This window comes from Lagopus muta, chromosome 1 (genome assembly GCF_023343835.1).
Source record: "Lagopus muta isolate bLagMut1 chromosome 1, bLagMut1 primary, whole genome shotgun sequence".
Taxonomy (NCBI): Eukaryota; Metazoa; Chordata; class Aves; order Galliformes; family Phasianidae; genus Lagopus; species Lagopus muta.
Window position 1 is genome coordinate 50172242 of NC_064433.1, and position 22186 is coordinate 50194427.

The following is a 22186-nucleotide window of genomic DNA, read 5'->3' on the forward strand; positions in this document are numbered from 1 at the left end:
GCTGGAGGAAAACCCAAGGGAGAAGCTGCCTGCCAGGCATCTCCCAGGAGTTGGATGCTCTGCCCTCCAAACCCCTCTGTTTCCTCACTTTGTGCAGCCTAAGCCCTGGAGCTAGTGGAGCGCGGGGCTTGGCGGGGCCATCCAAGCGGGGCTGTGTGCAGCAAAACAGCAGTTATCTGCACTCCAGCTGCCTCCACTTCCTTCCTGCCACTGCCTCTGTGTTCCAGGCGCCCAGTTAGGCTGAGTGTCTCACTCAGGTCACAAAGAGGCGTGAAGGATGTGCGTGATGGGGAGAAAACAGCCCCTCCACGTCTCCTTTTTGTCTCGCAGCCCCCGGATGTCTCCTGCCCAAGGGTCCCCCTCCATTGCTGTCACAGTGCTATGCCATCCACTCACCCCGACCTGCAGCCACTTTCTGTTCCCCTCCAACCTGCACATTCTCTTGCCATCTCCACCTTTTCTCCCTGGGCCCAATGCTGACCCCATTCATCCTCATCCTTCTGCAAAACCCTCTCCCCCTTTCCCTCTCTGGCACATGCTCCTGAGAGCGCCTGCCCTGCACTCAGCTCTCCCAAAAAATGGGGTGCACTGTGTTTTCCTGCCAGCTTGGAGCCGTGGGGGTGTTTCCCTGCCTCCATCCATTCACATGGACTCATCCCCTCCTGCACGCACCCACTGATGCAGCAAGGGATGGGACCACAGGGCAGTGCCGGGCTTTGGGCTTCCCCCATGGGATCTCCAATAAGGTGCTGTCCCACCCGGCACACATATGGTGGCAGTCACAAGCGGAGGTCTGGGGACCAGAGGGAAGGATTTAGGGTGCAGCTCCCAGCAAAGGAGAGCCTCAAGTATGTAGGGGAAGACGCCCTGGGGGGGACAGTGCCCAGCCGAGGGACGGGGCCAGCACTAGGAGTAGGCAGCCTGGTTGGCACCGGACTTGACGATGGTGATGACGCTGGCAGTGGCCACTTTGGCAGGTGGCCCATGGGCAGCCACAGTGCGGGCAAAGCCCTGCAGGGCCTCATACTTGCCACGGAGAGTGTCAAGCTCCAGGCGCATGGCAGCATTCTCCCGGGCAAGCTTGTCCACCTCCCATTCCAGCTCCATCTTCTGCTTCTGCAGCTCTTCCTTCTGGCAGACACGCTTCACCCTGCAGCTAGCAGCGTAGCCCCTGTTCTTCAGCGTCCGTCGTCGCTGCTTCAGCCTGGCCACCTCCTCCTTGGAAAGGCCTCGCAGGTGGTGGTTGAGCTCCCGCACCGACAGCCCCATCAACTCTTCATCAGACAGCAGCGGTGTGTTCTCTCCGAGCTCTCGCTTCACCTGTCGGGTGGAGGAGCAGGTGAGATCCCAATGCCAATCCTCAGCACAAGACCACCAAGTGCCAAGCACCAGTGTTAGACCCTTCCCAAATGCCAACCCCTTTTTCCACTCCCCAACACCAATCCCCAGTGATGGATCTCTCCAGTGATGGACCCCCCCCAACCCCAATGCTATTCCTGGACCCCAAGGCCAATCCCTCATGTTGCAGCCCCAGTGCCAATTCCTCATGCTGGGGCTCCCTGAGGCTGGACGTCCCCAGTGTGATTTCCCCATGCTGCAGTTCCTACTGCCAGCTCCCCATGCTGGACCTCCTCAATGCTTATCCCTCATGCTGGACTTCTCCCAGTGCCAATGCCTAGCACCAGACTTCCTGATCCTGATTTATCAACTCTTTGAAAGGGTAGATAACAGCAGGACAAGGGGAAATGGTTTTAAGTTGGGGGGCAAGATTAGGCTGGATGTCAGGGGGAAGTTCTTTACTATGAGAGTGGTGAGGTGCTGGAAAAGGCTGGCCAGAGAAGTTGCAGATGCCCCGTCCCTGGAGGTGTTCAAGGCCAGGTTGGATGGGGCCCTGGGCAGCCTGGTCAATGGGGAGGTTGGTGTCCCTGCATGTGGCAGGGGGTTGGAGATTCATGATCCTTGAGGTCCCTTCCAACCCTGGCCATTCTGTGATTCTGTGACCCTGGACCTCCTGATGCCAGAACCTGTTGCTGGCCCCCCACATCCCTCATTTTCCCCAGCGCTCACCTTTAGTGCCTTGGTGGACAGCCCATCTGCAGCCATGGTCGCCCCGTACCGGCCCTATAAAACACCCAAGGGAAGAGCGAATGAGTGCCAGCACGGGGATACGGAGAGTGATACGGGGACACGGAGAGTGATGCCGATCCCCGCCCAGCTCCACCTCACTCCTTTATATGAAGCTCATAATAATGGCACACAACCACAACAACGAGGGAAGGCCCTCCCCGAGGGCGCAGGGGAGCTCCCTCGGAGGAGGGCAGCACGGGGGGAGCCTGGCCGAGGCCCGCGGTGGGGTCGAAGGGTGAGGGCCGCGGCCACGTCGCGGGGACGGGCGATCGGGCGCCGTCTCACCGTGATTCAGCAGCGCCGGGGGGGGGTGGGGGGGAGGGGGGTAAGAGTCACTCCTTCTGTACCCCTCGACCGCCACTTTTCTTCTTTCTCGGGGCAGAGATGACGCCGGGGGGGGGCTGATTTTTCTCCCCTCCGCCATTACGGGAGGAGAGGGCCCGGTGCCCGAAGCGGCCCCAATTCCAGACCACCCTCCTCCACCCCCCCCCTCGCCAAAGTGCCGTTGGGGGCGAAGCACGGGAGGAGCTGAGCTGATGCAATCAGGGCCGGGGGTGAGACGCGATCTCCGAGCTCCCACCGCCCGCCCTACTCCGGAAACTCCCGATCCCCCGCCCCGACCCCGCTGGAGGCTTACCGGAGGCCGCGTCGTGTCGCGGCGCTGTGCTGCGCTACGCAGGAGGGGTGCGGCGGGGCGGGCGGTCGGGCTCGCTGCGCTCCGACCCGAGCTCCGCGCGATTACTCACCCGCGGATTCCTTTCATTCATAAAAACACAGTCATGCGGTGACGTCACCTTTCCTTCGCCCCGCCCCCGGGGGGCCCGGCCCCGCCCCGCCCTCTCCGCCCTTTTCAAAGATGGCGGCGCGCGGCTTCTCCCTTCAGCTCTCCACCGCCCTTCTCTGGGATGGAGGCCCGCTGGCCCCTCCCCATTGGCCCTTCCCCGAGAGCGGCGCAGCTGATTGGTCCGCTCTGGGGCAGTGAGGGCGGCGGGGCCTGCGGGCCTTGGCTCACCTTAGGCCCCGCGGGCGCTGCGGGGAAACGGCCGTTTTTCCCGTAAAGGGGAAGGCGGTACAGGAACCGAGAGTTGCCGGCTCCGGGTTCTCAGTCCTCGGTTGTCTCTCGCAAGGTCGAGCTGGGGAGCTGCGTGCCATGCAGTTCCTCGGGCGGCTCTTCAGCCAGGCGTTCAGCAGTCCGTACCGCGTGAAAGAGGTGCCCGCCGCTGACTATTCGGGGCAGAGCAGCCTGCGGGAGGACGGCCGGGTGCGACTCTACAGCAACGGCCGCTGCTGGGACGGAGTGCTGGTCAACCCGCAGAGCCCGGGGGTGGCCTTTCGGTAGGTGCTGGGCCCTCAGGTGTCTGCTTAGAGCCTGGAGGGAGGCCTGATAGAGCACGGTGGCACAGGCTGCCCAGGGAGGTGATGCGGTCACTGTCCCTGGAGGTGTTCCAGAGCCGTGTGGATGTGGCACTGAGGGATGTGGTCAGTGGGCACGGTGGGGATGGGCTGGAGGTTGGGCTGGATCATCTTAGAGGTCTTTGTACCCTTAATGATTCTATGCTTACTTCTCCCTTTCGCCTCTCCTCCAGGCTCTTCCACCTCGATGATGAAGCAGAAGCCCTGGTGTGCTTTGAGCGCTATGCTGGCCACCTGCGGCCATTCTATGAGAGCTCAGCCCAGCCCCTGTCGCTGGAGGATCTGCAGCAGCTCACTGACTGCATCCGCAACCACCCCAGCTGGTCCTCGGCACATGTAGCAGTGGAGGTTGGCATGCATGAGACCTTCCGACACAACCATGTACTAAGGTGAGAATGTGGAGCAGTCTCCTGTGGGCCTGGTGTTGTTTGGGCTGTGCTGAGGTGTCTTTAATCCTGCTGCTCTGGATCATAGACTCACAGAATGGCCTGGGTTGAAAATGACCTTAAAGATCATCTAGTTTCAACTCCCCTACCTTGGGCAGGGCTGTCGCCCACCAGCTCAGGCTGCCCAGAGTTTCACCTGACCTGGCCTTGAGTACCACCAGGATGGAGCACCCACAACTTCTCTGGGCAGCCTGTGCCAGTGCCTCACCATTCTCTGAGTAAAGAATTTCTTCCTATCATCCAATCTAGATTTCCTCTCTTTTAGTTTAAAGTCATTCCCCTTTGACCTATTGCTATCAGACCATGTAAAATGTCAGTTCTCCTCCTGTTTGTAAACACCCTTAAAGTTCTGGAAGGCAGTAATGAGGTCTCCCCAGTGCCATCTATTCTCCAGTCTAAACAAGCCTGAGAAAGACTGAACTATTTTTGCTGAAGACTGGCAACCCTTGTGGACCTGTTTTTCAGAGAGAGGGTGTTGCTCACTGTAAACTGCAAGAGAGGAAAAGGGTTTTGATCACAAACTCTCATTCTCTTTCTGTAGGAACATTCCCATAGGGTAGAGGAAACCAGCAACCAGCGTATCAAGAGATCGATCACAGCATCTCTGCCTGGTTGCTGACTGCTGTCTGTATTCTCTCTTCTTGTGGGCAGATAGAGCTGCCTTTTGGGCATGCACAGAGGAAGGGGCTGTGTGTCAGGAGGAGGGTCCATGGTAGTGCTGGGTCTTTGCAGAGGTAGGTCCTTGTCTTTGCAGCCTCTCTATGCTGTAACATTTCTTCTTCTCTTACAGCTGTGTGAATAGCACAGACAGTGAAGATGGCTGCACTCCTCTGCACCTGGCGTGCCGCAAGGGAGACATGGCCTGCCTGCAGGAGCTGCTGGACTGCCGTGCGCGAGTGGATATTACAGACAGGAAAGGAGAGACAGTTTTCCACTATGCTGTGCGAGGAAGCAACCCCTATATTATTGAGGTGGGAGCAGTCTCAAAGCTGGGAGAAGGGGGATTGGAACTTTTCCTTTCTATGCTGAGAGAGAAAGAGAGGATGATAGACAGGGGCTGCAGTCTGGGGTAGTGAATGGCAGCTAGCTCTGCTGCAGCATCCATGGGAATGCCTGAACCTGGTTTCAGCCCCTTTCTTCCTCCCTACTTACTGGTGCAGTTTCCATAAGCAGGTTCCATGTTCCACCCTGCAGTGGAACAGGGTTGTAAAGCAGTGGTTTCCTCAGAAAATATCCTTTGGCATTTGCTTCTAGCCTTAATCCTAACTTTCCTCAGACCTTTGGCTGTCCCTTCAACATCTCCTCCCAAGAGGACTTTTAGATCTGGGTAGAGCACTCCAAAAAGGGCCTTCAGGCTACCAAGGGTGTGTGTGTTGCCTGCAAACTCAGGCTCTGGTTTGGAGCTGCCCTGGGCTTTCCCGAGCCTGCAGAACCTGTTGGAACTGAGCAGTTCTGGTGACACAATCAGAGCCTCGAGGCAGAGTGACTGGGTTTGCAAGGCTGTGGGTTCCTTTCCGCTTTGCTCCTCAGGTCTGGACCGGGTGCCAGACAGGCCCTCGCCTGCAGCTGCACCAGCTGTGTTTGCCCAATGCCTCTTGTGACAGCTCTCCTGTTGCCTGCCAGACAATGGAGAGATTTCCTAATGTGTGGTGGCAGAGGGATGATGAACAATCAGGGTTTGCCACACTGTGGGGCAGGACAGTTAGGACCTTTGTATTATAAAGATGTTTTCCTCCTGTATGTCTCTAATGGTGGCAGCTCAGCTTGTTAAAGATATACTTTCAGTTTTGAACTATCTTGAGCTTGTTTCTCTTTCAATTCCCGGCTACACCAAGGAAAATAAATTCCTGCTTTTCTTGTGCACACTGGGGCTTTCAGTGTTCCCACTGTATGGCAGTGGGTTAGTTTCTTGTAACAAACTGGTGTTGTGGCCTAACCTCTATAAGCAGCAAAGCATCACATAGCCACTCACTCGCACCCCACTCCTCCCCCAACTGGGTGGATGGGGAGAGAGTCAGAAGGGTGAACGTTAGAAAACTTGTGGGCTGAGGAAAAATGGCAGTTTAATGAGAAAGGACAAAAAAAATGGGGGAGCAGGGGAGGAGACAAGCGATGTAAAACACAATTGCTTACAGCCAGCCACTCTCTGAGCAACAGAAGCTTTCCAAGCCTGCTCCCCGAGTTCGTTTGCTGGGCACAGCTTTGTATGGTATGGAATGGTTAGTTGGGGTCAGCTGTACTGACTGTGTCCCCTCCCAGTACCTTGTGCAACCCCAGCCTTGCTTACAGGCAGCTTGAGAAACAGAAAAAAAATCTTGTTTCTGTGTGAGCGCTGCTTGGCAACAGCTAAAACGTTGTATTACTTTACATTACTTTATCAGCATTATTTTCATCACAAATCTGAAACATAGCACTGCATAAGCTGCTGTGGAAAAAAAATTAAGTATGAAAATCAGGGCAACCAGTTAGCATGCAGCGGATCTGAAGTTTACAGGTAGAAGAGAAGAATTCCTTCGAACGTCTTCCCACATGTATTTTAAACAGTCACATTTGTAGCTGAAGCAATGGTGGAACTGCAGGGAAGGGTGAGCTCCTGCCTGCTGGCTGGATGTGGTAGCTGATACGAAGAAGCTGCTGGTTGCAGTGAATGCTGTCTTCTATTTATTTATTTCTTGCTCTTCTCAGCTCCTGAGCAGTGCCCCGACTGTTGGCGTGAACCACCTGAGCCACGAAGGGCTGACCCCTCTGTATCTTGCTTGTCAGCTGGGCAAAGAGGACATGGTTCGCTCTCTGCTGAAGTGCCGTGCCAGCTGCAATGTCATGGGCACAGTGGGCTACCCCATCCATGCAGCTCTGAAGTACTCGCAGAAGGGGTAAGTAAAGCTGTGTGAGTCAGTGCAGGCATGTGGCAGGAGCAACCACAGGCCATTACCTTGCTGACTGTGGGTTCCTTTGGGCAGCAAGCAAGCAGGCACACACAAGCACCACTACAGGCCCCGCTAGGCTTGCTCCGTGCTGGAGGGTCACAGATTTGTTTATCAGGGGTTTGCACTGACATAATTTACTACTGTACTTTGATTCTCACTGTGCCCTCATCTACTCTGCACAAGGCAGGAGCCCCAGCACTCAGTAGGGTGCTTCCAATTCCACCTAATATCCATGCTGTCTACTTACAGGTGTCAGACACTCAGGACAAGCAGCAGTGGGCATGCTGGGTATGCTAGATGCGTTTTCCTATGCTGCTACTCTTCCTGCTTTGCATTTTTCTATCTGCAGGGTCACTTGAGCGTATTTACAATCCTCCTTGGCAATCTGTCCTCATCCAGACTTCTTCTCTTAACTTATTCCTCTCCTTTCTCACAAGTGCCTGCTGCTGAGGCTGGCAGTGTGGGACAGTGTGATATACAGAGGCAGGTAACAAAACATACAGGAAAATAAACATTAAAAACATACAGTGTTCTGAGTTAGGAGTCCTGCTCCTCCTGTCGTGGAGTTAAGCCACACAGCAATCAGCCAGTAGATTGTTTCATTCGATGCATTAAGTCCTGAGGACACTGAACGTGCTTCACAGTAGTTAATTCATTGGTTGTGTTGAGGCACCGTGTACTTTCAAACTCAGAGCAGTGTTTCTGGTGTTGAAGGAGATAGTTCATCACCACTCAGCATAAGGATCCTTAGCATGCAGCAGTTACTACCAAATTGAAGGCAGCAGTTACCTTTGTTCAATGTAAACCTTGTGTAAGGACAGGCGTCAAGCGCTCTGTGTTTGCTACTGAGAAAGAATAACAATGAGGAGTTGTTTCCAGTAGAGGCCAACCAAAGCCAAGTGTTTACACACTGGTCTCACAGAGATTGTCTGTGCTTGTAGAGCAAGACTCCAAAGCAACCCATGATAAGGAAGGAAAATATGAGTGTCATCTCCTTGCAGTAATACATAGGCCATTGCTCCAGTTCCTTCAGATAATATTACTCTGGGTTTGGTAACCTGACATGGGACAATCGCTCACACAGGCTTGCACTTTTTCAGTTGCACTTCAGTTTTTGTGATGCCACTAGTATAATTCCAGTGCTGTCTTCCTCAGGTGAGGCACAGTGTCTATGGAAAATACTTGGAATACAGAGACTTTAAGAGTCAGGTGTGAACAGAGGATGTAGAATAAGGGGAGAAGTTGGAGTACAGAGCCGCACTGCATTCTCAAGTTATTATATGAATTATCACATCTAGATTGGTAGATCGTGGCCTATTATGATCTCACCACACAGTTCATCATTGTAAACAACTCTCTTTCCCCTGTGGTTAATACTTGGAGAGAGATAGCATCCAGAAGAATTTCAGTCTTCATCATATTTTGTATTGGAGGCGTTGTGATCTGATCATAGGGTGTTTGATTATGAATATTGCAATTTCACAATCTTTAGTAAGATATAAATAAACTCAATGTTGTAAAGTTTAAGTACTGTTTAACATTTTAAATTATTCTTACAGCATCCCATGCATTCTTTCAGTTAAGCCTTTAGCTTGTGGATGGTGGGCGATGTGGAATATTCAATTTGTTGCTGGCTCTTTAGGCCAGTCTTGGACATTACATCCAATGAAGTGTGTTCCTTGCTCACAGTGTATTTGGTGAGGAGGTCCATACTGATGACTGAGTTATTCTAATGCTTCAGTTGTGCTCCACTGATCAATGGATTTGTTAGGTTTAACAAGGAACTGTACTGATGTCTATCCACAACAGTGAATATATATCAGCACCCTATCAATGAGGACAGTGAGACAATTTAATCAACCTGCCAGGTATTCAAAGCCCACTGACTCTGTTTTCTTTTTCCTTGGGGTCTACACATGGCCCTTAAGTGTATCTGCATACAAATAGTGCAGTTATGTACACATACATGTGGAATAACAAAGGGGTTCGATTGTGAGCAGTGTCCCATGCAAGCACAAATGAGCTCATCAACATCCACAAGCAATATGAACATTTATATTGAGCATGTACTTTACAAGAGGTTGTGTCATCTGCTTCCCTCTTATTTTGCATCTTTTGATTGAATGAGATGTGCCTTATTTTTTAGATATATTCTTGTATGTGTTTCCAATCTTGTTGCCCTGTGCTTGCCCCCCATGCCAGGTAATGAATATGCCAACTTCTTGGGCCCAGCCCAGTAGCTGCATTGTGAGGTTTCTGTATACAACCCAGCTGCTGGTGTGGAAGCAGTGAGCCTTCCCTCCTGGGGTGGCCAGGGATTGGATGCCTGTACACCTGTTTGCCCCAGTGGAATTTCTGGGAACTGAGCATATGCAACTGCTTTCCATTGACTTTAGCCAGTAGCCATTCGTTGGTAAAACCAGGCATCATTTTATGCTCTTCTGTTAACTGGTCGTAAGGGGGAGCTTCCTCCACAGGAGATACAGGGTGTCTCCTTGCTGACTTTTTGTCCCAGGCATTTGCCACAGTTCCCACCAGAGTGTGCCATCTAGAGTAGTTCTAGTTCAGATGTATATCCTTGTCTATGGGTGTCTAGTTGTGCATGCTCGATTTTTGCAGGCATCAAAGGCTTCTTGTTCCTTGGTTTGCTGCCAAACAACTTTCTTCCTAGTCAGTACCAGAGTTGTGAATTTCGTGCTGTTGCTTTTGGTTGTTTATTTGTTTTCTGTGAGTGTAGCCATGTCTGCATGACTGCTCGCAATCCTGTAACTGTGAGTTGGGGGTGACTCTTCAGTTCTTTCTGATCTACAGTCATTCACCAAGCGTCCTCTACTATTCAGTGGGAGACCTGCCAAGCCTTCCTTCCTGCTGTGCTGACATTTGCCAGTGCTTTGCCTTGAGGTGGCAGGTGTGGTGGAGGGGGATGACTTGCCATTGGCACAGCATTTCAGGTGTTGTGATCCCGTCTGTTTCTTGTGGGACACCAGCTTGCACAAGATCATTTCACCTTTGTTTCCTCATCACCCGTGAGGAAACTCCTTTTGGTTTTGCTGGTTTTCATTTATTCACCACCCATAAAGATGGCCCGGAAATTACGACCTCAGCTCCCTTCAAGGTATTGGTAAGGTGCCTCTGTTACCAGTAGCTCTCGTGACTGCCCTGTCCACATTGGCTCCTGTAATTAGTGCATAAGCCATCCCCATCTGCTGCTCTAGACTAATGCCTTCTTCTAGAATACACCAATTTCTGAGGGATGACAATGATTTGGCAAGATTTGCAATTGCTTTTAGAACTGCTGCACACAACGTGTGATATGGCAGAGATGTTGTAATACGGCTGCCTGTCGGAATCCCTGATCTCTTGGAGTTGAGCGTGTTCTCAGATCCGATCGTTGTGGGCTGTGGGTCTTTTTCACCCATTAATAAGTAGATAGATGCAGCGCCACTACACTGAGTCACCAAACTCCATGCCTTCCCCTCCCTGCTGCCAATCTCTGTTATTCCTTTAACTCTTTCAGGATATAAGTACGTGTGATCTGTACTTCTCTGTCCATTCACTTCTGCCTCTTCAGGGTTGTGCTGCCACCACCTCCCTGCCCTTCCAGCTTAAACTCAATCTTGGAGTCCAAGTCCCTCCAGATGTTGCCATCCCATTCCTTGGCATCCCACAGAAGTTTCAGAGTAAGAGTAGTAACTTTTGAAGCTGAAACCTCAATTTTCCCATATCTCTGCCTTCATGTTTTTTTCCTGCACTTTTCCATTCTCTGGACTATGTGTTCCCATCTGCAGGTTCACTTGGGCATATTTACAGTCATTCTCCTACATGTACCAGATATCAAGAGAAAGACACGTACACACAAAAAAGAAGAGTTTATGAACTACTTTTTTCTCACAGTAAGCTGTGAGAAGATGACTTACCAGTGCTTAAAAATCATTAATTTGCTGTAACCCTGCCTTTGAGTGCTTTGATCCTAATAAGCTTTCATTCCAAAGCCTATTTCTTCCTGTCTCCTGTGGGCCAATGGTACTCTTGGCCCTTAATTAATACACTTTGAACCTGAATCAAAAGACATGATACTTATTTCCTGTTTTCTTTTTCACGGACAAATTTAATTCTCTTTGTATGTGCTTTGTAATGCTTATTTTCATGGTGTCCCAGTCCTACAAGAAGGACTCATAGTTGAACTGCTGCCAACTGATTTTTTTCAGCATTTTCAAAACTACTTTCCATGTTAGAGAGACCTTCACAAGCCAAAAACATGCTTGGGTTCCTTATTTTGCAATTGGGCTTCATCACTTTTACAACTTGGCATTGTTTTGGAGTGGACATTTGCAGGCACTGGACAGTACTCACAATAGATGTGATTTTTTTTCTCTCCTAGGCAAGTAGGTTGGTAATTTCAGCAAGTATTGAACTATTTTACTTTTATCCCCAAATTTCCATGGGGAGAAGGATGAGAGAGGGCATGTTTCCCTCCAGCTCTTCAGATTTTCCAGAAATATCATATTCCTATATTGGGGAAGCACCCAGGTGTTGCTCCCAACTTGGAATTGGGAAGGGATTATGCAGTCTTTGAACACTGTGCTGCTTGTATGCTTCCTGCTTCTCCCTTCCTTTCTGCAAACAGCAAAAATAAAACTGCTTTGCAGCTGAGGAGCTTGCAGGTGCTGCAGCCAGCCAGCTGCTGCTGAAGGGCTTCCTGAAGGGCTCCGTGCAGAAGGCAGGTACTGACAGGAGTGAGGTCTTGAACTAAGACAGCAGACACCCATCCCTTCATCTGATGTTTTCCAGGTGTGCCCAGGCTATCCTCGAGGTGGATGCCAGCCAGGTCCACTCCAGGGACCCGCGCCATGAAGCCGTCCCGCTGCACTGGGCGAAGAAGGCGGAGGTAAATAGAGTCCATGGCGAGATCCTGTGCTGCCCCCCAGCACCTGGTTAATTCCTTTCGCTGCTGACCTGGCCCTTCACTGAGTACTTGTGTCAGAGCCCAGCCAGCTGTCCACGAGACAGCCCTGCTGCTGAGTTGATTGAGGCTGTTTGATTCTGTTTGCCCTCTGCTGATCGGTGCTGTTTGCTGCAGGGAGCAGTGGAGCCTTGCAATACAAAAAAGACTGGTGTGTGCTTGTTCTAGTAATTCATCCTTGGCTGTCAGCTGCCAGCTTGTTCCTTTTCCCTTTGGACTGGGGAGAGATTGTACCGCTGTCACTGAAGCACGGTTACCCCTGGGGGGAGCTCTTGTCTCATTCCCTGCCGATTTCAAGAAAGGAAGCAGCTGGATGCTTTAAAAACTGTGAGGTGGGCACCTGGTGATGGTGTATAGGTTGCAGTCACCTTCTGCCAGAGAAAACCAGATCAGTGATGTGATGTATTATGCTGGTGCAGGTTTAAGAGCTTGTTTCAAGCAGAGAGTGCTCCAATGGAAGGACTGTTTTCCCTCCTGCAGTATCACATCCCTCTCAGAAGCATCCTGCGGAGGTTTTCTGCAAAATGAGTACGTTTGGCTTGCAGAGATCAAAAAGCAAACTTCCCTTCAGTCTGCAGGGATTCTGACTTGAGTTGTTTTTCTCCATTGATCTCAGCCAGTTGTTACACTCACAAATAAGACTCAAAACATCCAGAAGTTGTAGCAGATGGTGAACCTACCAACTAGTTCCAAGTCCAGGTTTAAAGCTTGCTGCTCTTGCCCTGCTTGTCCGTGAGACTTGGCCTGTGTGAGTTGCCTTCATGATTGCTTTTCTTTTCTTCGCCTGGCATGTGCATGCTTGAGCACAGATGACACAGCTGCTGCTGAAGTATGGCTCTGAGGTGAACCTGACCAGCCGGACAGCTGACATGGCCCTGCACATTGCAGTCAAGAGAGGTCGTTTTGACTGTGCCATGGTACTGCTGACACACGGGGCCAACACCAATGCCAAAGGTCAGGATGGCAACACACCACTGCATCTGGCCATGAAGGTGAGATTTTTGCAGAGGCTGCTGAGGAGAAGAAGGCATTTCCCTGAAGGGCTGAGGCAGAGGCAGATCCCTTTGAAATGTTGGCTGTTGTCTTTCAGGGGGAACTTCCTTGCGTGTGCTTTGGCTAATGAAAAGAGGAAGGAGGGAATGAGGGATATAGCTGAGGAAATCGTGGCTTTTGACTGAGCTTTCTCTTGTCTCCTAGCATGACCATCTGGATATGATCAAAGCAATTGTTGTGTTTGGAGGAGATGTTGAGATCCCTAATGATTTCGGGGAGACGCCAGGGCTGCTGGCAGCCAGGAACAGCAAAGGTGAGGGACTACCTGAGCAGCTCTACAGGATGAACCTACCATTCTGTCTCCCCTTCTTGGCTAAAAGAGTGCTTTGGAGAGGTGAAAATAGGCCAGGCATAGGCAATGCTTCTCCAAGATGCTCTCCCAGCTTCTAGTTGCTGGCAGTTGCTGAGCTAGTGCCATAGGCTTCATATTAATAGTCCTTGATTAATTTCTCCTCTGAGGCAGAGAAGCAAGAGAAAAAGCTGGCACACACACCCGCTCTTCAAGCCGTGGTGTTGGGCACTGCAGGCTCACAGCAGGATAATGGTGTGACTGAACAGCCTTGGCATAAGCAGGCATGGGCTGTTCTTCCACAGCAAGAAGTGTGCAGCATCCCCTTCAAGCGGCACACCTTCTGACCACAGATCCTGCTGCCTGTGATAAGGCAGAGAGATCCAAGACATGCTGTTCCTGGGTCATCCCAGAGGTTTTATGAAGGTCAAGGCTGCTGTGAATTTGGCAGAGCCCCCGGTGTGTGCGTGCACTGATTCTCTTTCTGATCTGTGACTCCCCCACCATCACCTAAGGTGCGAACCGGAAAGTGCTCTTAGACCTGCTGCAAACTGTAGGGACCGAACGCTGCCTCCCAACCATTCCTGACTCCCAAAGTCTGGCACCATCTGCCGCCTCCTTCCTGGAAGGCCAACCTTCCCCGCGGAGCAGCTTCAACAGCTTAGGTAAAGCCTTCCCTGACCCTCCCTCACTCTCCTTTTTTTTCTGGCTTCACAGCATTCTGGTTCTTTGGGCAGCCTTTGCTCTGAGGACTGTCTCCTTGCTCTCACTTTCAGCTGTCTGTCCTCATCCAGCTGTTGCAGGATTCAGGTTCTTGTTTTCTCTGCTTTTCCTGTTTGCGTACTGTAAAGTCTACTGCTCTAAACTTTTGTTTTATGGACCTGAAGTAATGCAGTTCTACATAGAGGAAAGGGAAGGCTGTTTCCCTCACTCCCTCACCCCCCTGGAAGAGGCATAGGACTTGTTTGCCTGCATGCATTTTATCCCCTGGGTCATGTCAGAATTGGAGGCACTTGCCTTGAGGACATCCCACTGTCACGTCGTGCGTCAGGATATCAAAGTGTTGCTTGTTCATATCCCAGGAGCTAGTTGTTGGGAGAGGGAAGGGATGAAGTCTGAGGATAAGTGGCCCTAGGCACAAGGTTTATATCATCCATAGGAAGATCCAAACACAGAGATATGTTAGTGCCATAGCCAGTACTCTGCACTACCCAGGCTTTGTGGGTAAGCCCGTGGATCAAACTTTCCTCTTCCAGGGAGCTACAGAACTTGGGCAGAAGCAGCAGGGGCAGATAGTGGGTGGGATGAGTTGGCTTGGCTCGGAGGGAGGCTCTGACAACATGTCAGGGGGCTTTCAGGGAGATAACAGCTGCTTATGGTCTTCTTTCCCTCCCAAGCTTGGTGGTTTCCATTGCAGAGGCCTTCCAGTGGGGCAAGGGGTCAATCCCCCACAGGCTCTGGAGCATGTCACCGCTGCCTGGTGGCACCAGGACTTTCTTCTCACCACGGCCTTGTGAAAGTGACCAGAGAGTTTCAGCTCTCATAAGCTGCCAGAAAAAAACCCTTTTCCAGCATGGGACTCTGGCCTACAAAGAAACTCCTCATCGTGTTCTCTGTCATCCAGCTACCTCCCAACTTGTGCACTGGCAGCGATATTTAACCTCTTCCACATGTTCTTTCTTCTCTTGGTTTCACAGGCTGCCTTCTCACCTAGGCTGGATTGGTGCCCCGCACCCAGGGTGACCTGGGTTTACATCACCTGAGGGGTAATGACAAGCCACCCTGTCCCCAGAGCCTTCCTGCTTAGGTTACCTCAAAGGAGTAGATTTAGGTTTGATCTTACGGCTTGCAGCAAGCGGCATAGTGGGCAAGCTGCTAGGCTCTACCTTCTCTCTCACCTGTTCTGCTTCTCCAAATCCTTTATCACTGCTAGCACCCCTCCAGATGCCTGCTCTGAAGCATGGGGTTTCTCCTCTTTGGTGTGGAGTTTATTTTAGGGGATACCTTCTGGTTATGGGTAAGATGGCTTATGTTTTCTGCAGAAAGCTTTATTCAGCTGGGAAAGGTGTTGGGTGTTTTCTCTGGAAATGGTTTACCTTTGGGTGGGAAGTTTTGTGTACCATAATCAGCTTTCTGGGTACGGAGAGAAAGTGGGAAGAATAATTAAAAGCTTTCTAATTCATTAAGTATGATTTAGTTGACTGATAGCCCTGAGGCACTCATTGGAGGGTTCAGGTAGCAAAATGGTTTCTAATTTTTTTTTGCCCTTGAATGTTCATGACTCCCTAGGGTACAAGGACCTTCTGTATGTTTCTGCAACACTTGGGCAGTTCTTGAAGGCACCGGATGTCGTGGACTCACCCAGAGAGGGTGAGAGAAAGTAAGTGAGAGAGTTTCTGTTCCAACTCCTGTGCACTTGAAAGTTAATGCTGTGTACATAAATTCCTTCTCACCCACGCTCATCGGTGTGGCATCCCCTGTCCTTTGGTGCAGTTTATGCCAGAAGCCCCCCCTTCCACTCTGTTGCCTTGAATCTCCATTCTCATAAAGGACCATCTCCTGTTTCTTCCTGCAGCTGCAGCAGAGCCTGAAGTAGCAGGTGAAGCCCCTGCACTGTCTTTCCCTTCTGCTGCTGGGCACCAAATGCTGTTCCGGCTTAGTGATGTCTCCATCTCCATGTGCTGCTGCCCTGATGCTCACCCACCTCCTTTGCTGATTAGTGCACTGCCCTGATGGTGTCTGTGTGTACCTTGCTGTGTACAGCAGAGGGAGGGCTGGCACTGAGGCGCTGCTAGCAGGAACTTAGGACTGTCCACATTTTGTTTGAGGCAATATCCATTACTGTGTACTACTACTAAAGCCATTCTATGATTGTCCAGAGCAGTTTTCTTGTTCCTGACCCAGTTTGCCATGCCCAGGCCCTGTGCTGAGCTCTCATCAGCTGTGTCTGTCTCTCCAGCTGCGACCGCCTCCTGAGTCTGGATGGAGGGGGCATCCGGGGCCTGGTGCTCATCCAGCTTCTACTGGCCATCGAAAAAGCTGCAGGCCGTCCCATCCGTGAGATTTTTGACTGGATCGCGGGGACCAGCACTGGGGGCATCTTGGCCTTGGCTATTGTACATGGTGAGGACAGTGCAAACAATGGGCCCTTTCTCACTCCTTTAGCACTCTTCTGGGTGGGATTGGGTGTGGGGTGGGAACTGCCTCTCTAAGAGTCCTTTATCCCTACCTAAAAGAGGGATGTTCATCAGTGAAAGAAAACCTAGACCTGGGTTTGCAGTTGCTTCTTGTGTCAGTTGGTATCGAGCAGCTTTCTGGATTTTGGGGAGGGGATGGAACACAATGTTCTGTTCTTCCTGCTCTCTCCAGCCTGATTTTATGACTAGGTGACTTGGCACTTTAGGAAACTAAACTCTAACTTCACCTTTCCTCTTTCGCCCTTCCCAGTCGTGCTGCTGATGGCCAAGCATGTGGCAGAAAGCCTGGGAAAGGGATGGGGTTGGGAGTGTTACTTCCCTTCACCTTCTGGTCCTGGGAAGTCCAAGCTCTGATGTGCTGTTTGTTTGCCTGCCCTTCCTCCCTCCCCATACTCCTGCTGATGCTGTTGCCTGCCTCAGGGAAGTCCATGGACTACATGCGCTGCCTGTACTTCCGCATGAAGGACATGGTGTTCCGGGGGTCTCGGCCCTACGAGTCAGAGCCCCTGGATGAGTTCTTGAAGAAGGAATTTGGGGAAAACACCAAAATGACAGATGTCCAAAAACCCAAGTAAGTCCTGCTTGGGGCTGTGCTGGTTGCTCTTCTGGGAGACTCTCAGCAGAGATGCTTAGCATCTCCATTGAGCAAATCTGCAGGACTCGTGATGTGCAGACTATTAAAGCCACAAGCATGGGTTTTCTTACATTTTATCTTTGGTGTGTTGTTTCCTTTCCCCCAGAGTTATTGTGACAGGGACTCTCTGTGACCGACAGCCAGCTGAGCTCCACCTCTTCCGGAATTACCCCGTACCTGAGACAAAAATCTCCACTGAATACAAGACAGCTGCGACTTTCAAACCACTCACTCAGCCCAAAGGTAAATACTGGCATGCAGCAGTCTAGATGGTTGGTAGTCAAGGGGGAATCCTTCAGACACAGGAGATTAATTTAGTGGTTGTCAACCCTGCCCATGGCAATGGGATTGGAACTAGATGGTCTTTGAATTGTCCCTTCCAATACAAGGCATCGTATGATTCCTGTTGCTCTGAAAATTGAGGTCTCTCAGCAATGGCTCATCCCTGTTCCTGAGTTGGTGGTTTGGTCCTAGTGATAGTGCCCTTTTCTACTCGCCCCTCTTCCATTGGCTTCTCTTGTACCATGAACACAGACTGGCTAGTGAGGATTTTGAAGAAAGGATCTGTTAGAGGACCCCTGCATGCAATCAGTGTACCTTCCCGTGGGCTCTCAGGAGCAAAGTAACATGGAGGAGCCTTGTAACTGAGCCATGAAACCCGCTCCAGCTTGCTGCTTTCGTTGTTTAGCAAATGGGACAGGTTCACAATTGGGGTAGTGGTGAGTGGGAAGTGAATTTTTCCTATCTCAAAATGTAAGGAAAGTGATGAGGACATCTTGGTACCCAAGTCTTACGAGGAAAAACTGAGAGAACTGGGGTTGTTCTGTCTGAGGAGGAGGAAGCTTAGGGGAGACTTCATCCCTCTTTACAAGGATCTGAAAGGAGGTTGCAGTGAGCTGGGGATTGGCCTCTTCTCCCATTCGTAAGAACAGGACAAAAGCGAGTTGCCTCAAGTTGTGGCAGGGGAGTTTCAAAGGAGGAGCAGGGAATGTTTGGGGGAGAACCACACTCAAAACAATTTTGTCTCAGAGCGGTGCTGCAGTGGCACAGGCTGCCCAGGGAGGTGGTGCAGTCACCATCCCTGCAGGTGTTCCAGAGCCATGTGGATGTGGCACTGAGGACATGGCCAGTGGGCATGGTGGGGATGGGCTGGAGGTTGGACCAGGTGATCTTAGAGGTCTTTTCCAACCTTCATGGTTCTGTTTTTCTATGTACAATCTTTTTAAGTTAAAAACAACAACAACACTAAAACAACAAACCCAATAAATAACAAACCCAACCCTGCTGTTGGGACAAAGACACAACAATCTCTATACTCTGGGCTTACTGATTTGCCTTGTGCAGGTGAAGGGGGGGGTGCTCGTTTCACACAGAAGAGCTGCTGAAAGAGGCCTCTGTGCTCCTCCTTCTCCTTTCAGACCAGTTGGTATGGCGTGCTGCTCGCTGCAGTGGTGCAGCTCCCACTTATTTCCGGCCAATAGGGCGCTTTTTGGATGGTGGGCTGCTAGCAAACAACCCAACCCTTGATGCCATGGCAGAGATTCATGAGTACAACAAGACTCTGATCAACAAGGTGAGAGAAATCCTGGCACTGAAAGGTAGCTAGGGCTTCATTGACTGCACTGGGCCACCTCAAAGGGGAAGAAGGATTGGGAATGAACTTCTCTCCAGTGGAAAAGCAAATTAGTATTGCAGTATCCTGGAAAACACTGTATGGGAAGGGGGATATGTGTAGAGAATGCTGGCTGATAGGTGAAATGCCTTTTCTGACAAAGGTTTGAGGTGGGGAGGCAGGAATCATAGGGGCAGACTTTGCATATACTTGCTGCTTTTAGCACAGACGATTCAGATGGTGGTAGTGTGGCCCATGACACAGCTCTGCAAGGCCTTTTCCTGCCCTTTCAAAATGGAGAAGACAATGGTAGGGCACTCTGCTCAGTGAATTTTGTGGTGTGCCCAGTTGCTTAGGAAGATCAGTCAGTAGTGGCAGCCACAACTCCCTGTAGCAGAGAGGAGAGGTTTCTTCCCAAAATGACTGAATCAGTTGGACTGTTTCACAGCCATCTGGTCGTCTCTGTGGGAATCCCATGGGCTTGAATACATCTAGACCTGTAAGGCACAAAAGGGTGTAACTATTACCTTTGAAGGCATGTAGATTAAAGCTGTCTCATCAGCCATTAATAAAGTGGGAGAACAGAGGTGAGAAAAGGCTACTGAGCCTTTTGCCTTGGTTTTCAGATCATCCACTAGACTTCTGTGAAATGCATGTTCTGCCATAATTGTCTGTTCTTGGAAGTATATATGTGGTTTTTTTGTCCACAGGGTCAGAGGCAGAAAGTAAGAAAACTGGGGTTGGTGGTTTCCCTGGGGACAGGGAAACCTCCCCAGGTCCCGGTGTCCTCTGTGGATGTCTTCCGTCCTACCAACCCCTGGGAACTGGCAAAGACAGTCTTTGGGGCTAGGGAGCTCGGCAAGATGGTGGTGGACTGTGTGAGTACTGGGTGGAGGGAAAGAGGGAGAGCCCTGGAATTGCTCTCAGCGAGAGAGCAAAGGTTTCCAGTCTTCAGTTTCTTCCGTTTGAAAGAAAACTGTATTTCCTTGGAATAGCTCCAGAGTTCAAGAATTGCTTAAAAACTGTGGGAGCACAGCAGGTCTGAATTCCTCTCTGCCTGTTTGGGCAGGTAAAGGCAGGATGGTGGTCAGTGAGCCATAGGAACGCTTGCAGGTGTCAGTTCATGAGATCTGGAGTCTTTCCAGGGAGCGTGAATTATCGTCTGAGCAATGTGGACCAAAAAAAAAAGTCATGCTTCAGCATGACAACAAGTAATTTTTCTTAAGAACAGCTTTGTGATTCCCACTGGGACAATTAGCAAGTGCTAGAGGAGTGGGAGTGTTACTAATAAGTAGCAGCTCATAGCTGTGGTTAGGAGTGCGTAATAGGCATATGATTTTGCATACTTCAGGAGGAAGCTCATTAGGTATTGTGCATGAATGAAAGTCAGAAGGAGCAGAATTGAGGTTCTGACTGTAATCTTCACTCTGTTGCTTCATGTCTTTTTTGTAAAGCCTGAAAATAGCTGGGGGGGCATCCCTGTGTCTCCCCCAGTCGTTCTTTGTGCCACGATAGCACAGAGGGCCTGCAATATCACAGGCTGGTTCTGGGTTGTGGAAAAGAAATGGGTAAAGCTGAAATCCCAAGGAGGTGCACCCTGGGGATTTCTTTTGTGAATTTGTGCTGTAATGGAAGGAGGATCTGTAGGGTAAAATTCCTCGTGTCCTAAGGATCAGGAATGCTGTAACAAAGCCACTTTATTAATCTTCACCATCCAGGATGCGCTTGTTCCTGCTTTTCCCTTTCCCTCTGGCTCGTGTAGTTCGGCCTGGTGCCAGGGAGCCTCTTGGAGGCAGGGAGAGGGCAGCACTGCCATCAGGCTCTAACTATGGGCCTGCTTCTCCCACAGTGCACTGACGCAGATGGCCCAGCTGTGAGTCGTGCCAGGGCCTGGTGTGAGATGACGGACATACCATATTTCCGGTAAGAGCTTCCTTTCTGCTCTCTGCACAAACCTATTTTTATTCTCCAGAACCGGGCTGTGGCCATGTGTCATCCCAAATCGCATCCCTTCCAAAGGTGTGCCAGCCCAGACCTGGCCTCCTGCCCCCAATCCAACTGCTCCTGTGATACAATGGAGGATGCTGTAATACAGTGTAAGAGCTGACACACTGAGCATGCCTTACCCGGGATCCGTTACTGGGATTTGGAGCATGCTAAGAGGATCCTTTGTGGATGTGCATGCTGCCCTGTTCTACTCAGGGTGATATTGTCTCGGTGTGCACAGGCTCAGCCCTCAGCTACACACAGATGTGATGCTGGACGAGGTGAATGACAGCGTGTTGGTGAATGCCCTCTGGGACACCCAGCTCTACATCTACCAGCAGCGGGAGCAGTTGGAGCAGCTGGTGCAGTATCTCTGCCGATGACTGACCTGGAAGTGTCCCTTCTGCATCCCAGAGGCAAGGAGCAGCAGATGCTGCAGCTTGGATTTGCCTTGAATCAAGATGTTGAGGTGGGGGAAGGGACTGCCACTGCTAATAATAACTAGAAATTACTCATATTTAATAGATAACAGTGCACGTACATGTGTATTCCAGGACAGCTGTAAAAAAAACTGACAGTTACTGTCCCACTATAGGCTAATCTCCACTCCACTGTGCTTTGTTTTGCTGCCCTGTTATCTGAGCGTACAGCCCTTCCCAGAAGCCAGATCCCCAGCTATCATGAGCCAGCTGCAGTCTGTGCAGTACTGACAAAGCACCTTACTCCTTCCCACCTCACACAATAGCCCAATACCTGATAGAGTTTCAAGGATTATCTTCCCTGCTTGGGACAAGGTGGTTCAAAACATGTAAGATGGTGAAAGGCATTTGTCTTTGATCAATATACTTGGTTGAGAAGGGGGCAGAAATTCTGCAGCCTTCTGCAGTAGATTGATGCAACAGATGACAGACATTGGAAGAGCCAGTTGGCTTCTGTAACGCCCTTCCCTTTTGCCCTCAGTGACAGCTGACAGCTCGGGTTCTGACTGCACCTGGGGTGGGAGCAGCCCCCGAGAACTGTTTTATGCCCCCTGTTGTGCTGTGATACTCTGCTCGAGGGCTGAAATGTGAAAACCTTGTGTCCTGTCCGTGGCAAGCTCAAGATGAGAGCTAATGCCTTGTCGTGGTAGAGAGATTCTCTTTTTTTGTTAGTGTGCAATTGAACCTGACATCAGGTTGCACCAAAGATGCTGACAATTTGGATTTATTTTACCTTTTTTACTGCTGGAAATCCCGGTGTGACTTCTATACTAGATGTTTCTGCAGCAAATTTTGCATATTTATAAATGATGTGTATCCACTGGAAGGAATTTTTTGGAGTAACCTGAAAAACTGAAAACTTAAATCATTTGCTTTTGAGTGAATGGACTACTACTGTGAACAAAACCTAACTGGACTTGAAATAAAGAGAGCCTTGAATTTGGTTCCGTTGTAACACGGTCTGTGGTTGTCTTGTTTGCATCCTGCGGAACACCAAAAGTGTTCTGATCTTGCAGTCTGAATTTCTTACAAGTAGAAAATCACAAATTGAGCTCCTTGA

At 50.5% G+C, this 22186-nt stretch overlaps 2 protein-coding genes across 3 annotated transcripts; one reads left to right on the plus strand and one right to left on the minus strand.

The window, feature by feature from the left end:
* Positions 1–787: 787 nt before the first annotated feature.
* MAFF (MAF bZIP transcription factor F) lies at positions 788–2858 on the minus strand. The gene is made up of 3 exons (XM_048958551.1): positions 2765–2858; positions 2068–2121; positions 788–1320 (listed from the first exon to the last, which is right to left on the minus strand). The coding sequence occupies exons 2-3, from the start codon at positions 2101–2103 to the stop codon at positions 907–909; spliced, it is 450 nt and encodes a 149-aa protein (XP_048814508.1). The 5' UTR covers positions 2104–2121; positions 2765–2858; the 3' UTR covers positions 788–906.
* A 166-nt stretch (positions 2859–3024) lies between these two features.
* On the plus strand, positions 3025–22081 carry PLA2G6 (phospholipase A2 group VI). Of its 2 annotated transcripts, XM_048959991.1 has the most exons (16): positions 3025–3462; positions 3714–3929; positions 4777–4957; positions 6672–6859; positions 11705–11801; positions 12686–12868; positions 13074–13182; positions 13734–13883; positions 15508–15598; positions 16178–16341; positions 16836–16986; positions 17156–17292; positions 18468–18622; positions 19372–19539; positions 20511–20584; positions 20889–22081. In XM_048959991.1, the coding sequence occupies exons 1-16, from the start codon at positions 3278–3280 to the stop codon at positions 21028–21030; spliced, it is 2391 nt and encodes a 796-aa protein (XP_048815948.1). In that variant the 5' UTR covers positions 3025–3277; the 3' UTR covers positions 21031–22081. The 2 variants fall into 2 exon arrangements, with proteins under 2 accessions (XP_048815948.1, XP_048815959.1); XM_048960002.1 differs by lacking the exon at positions 13734–13883.
* Positions 22082–22186: the final 105 nt, after the last annotated feature.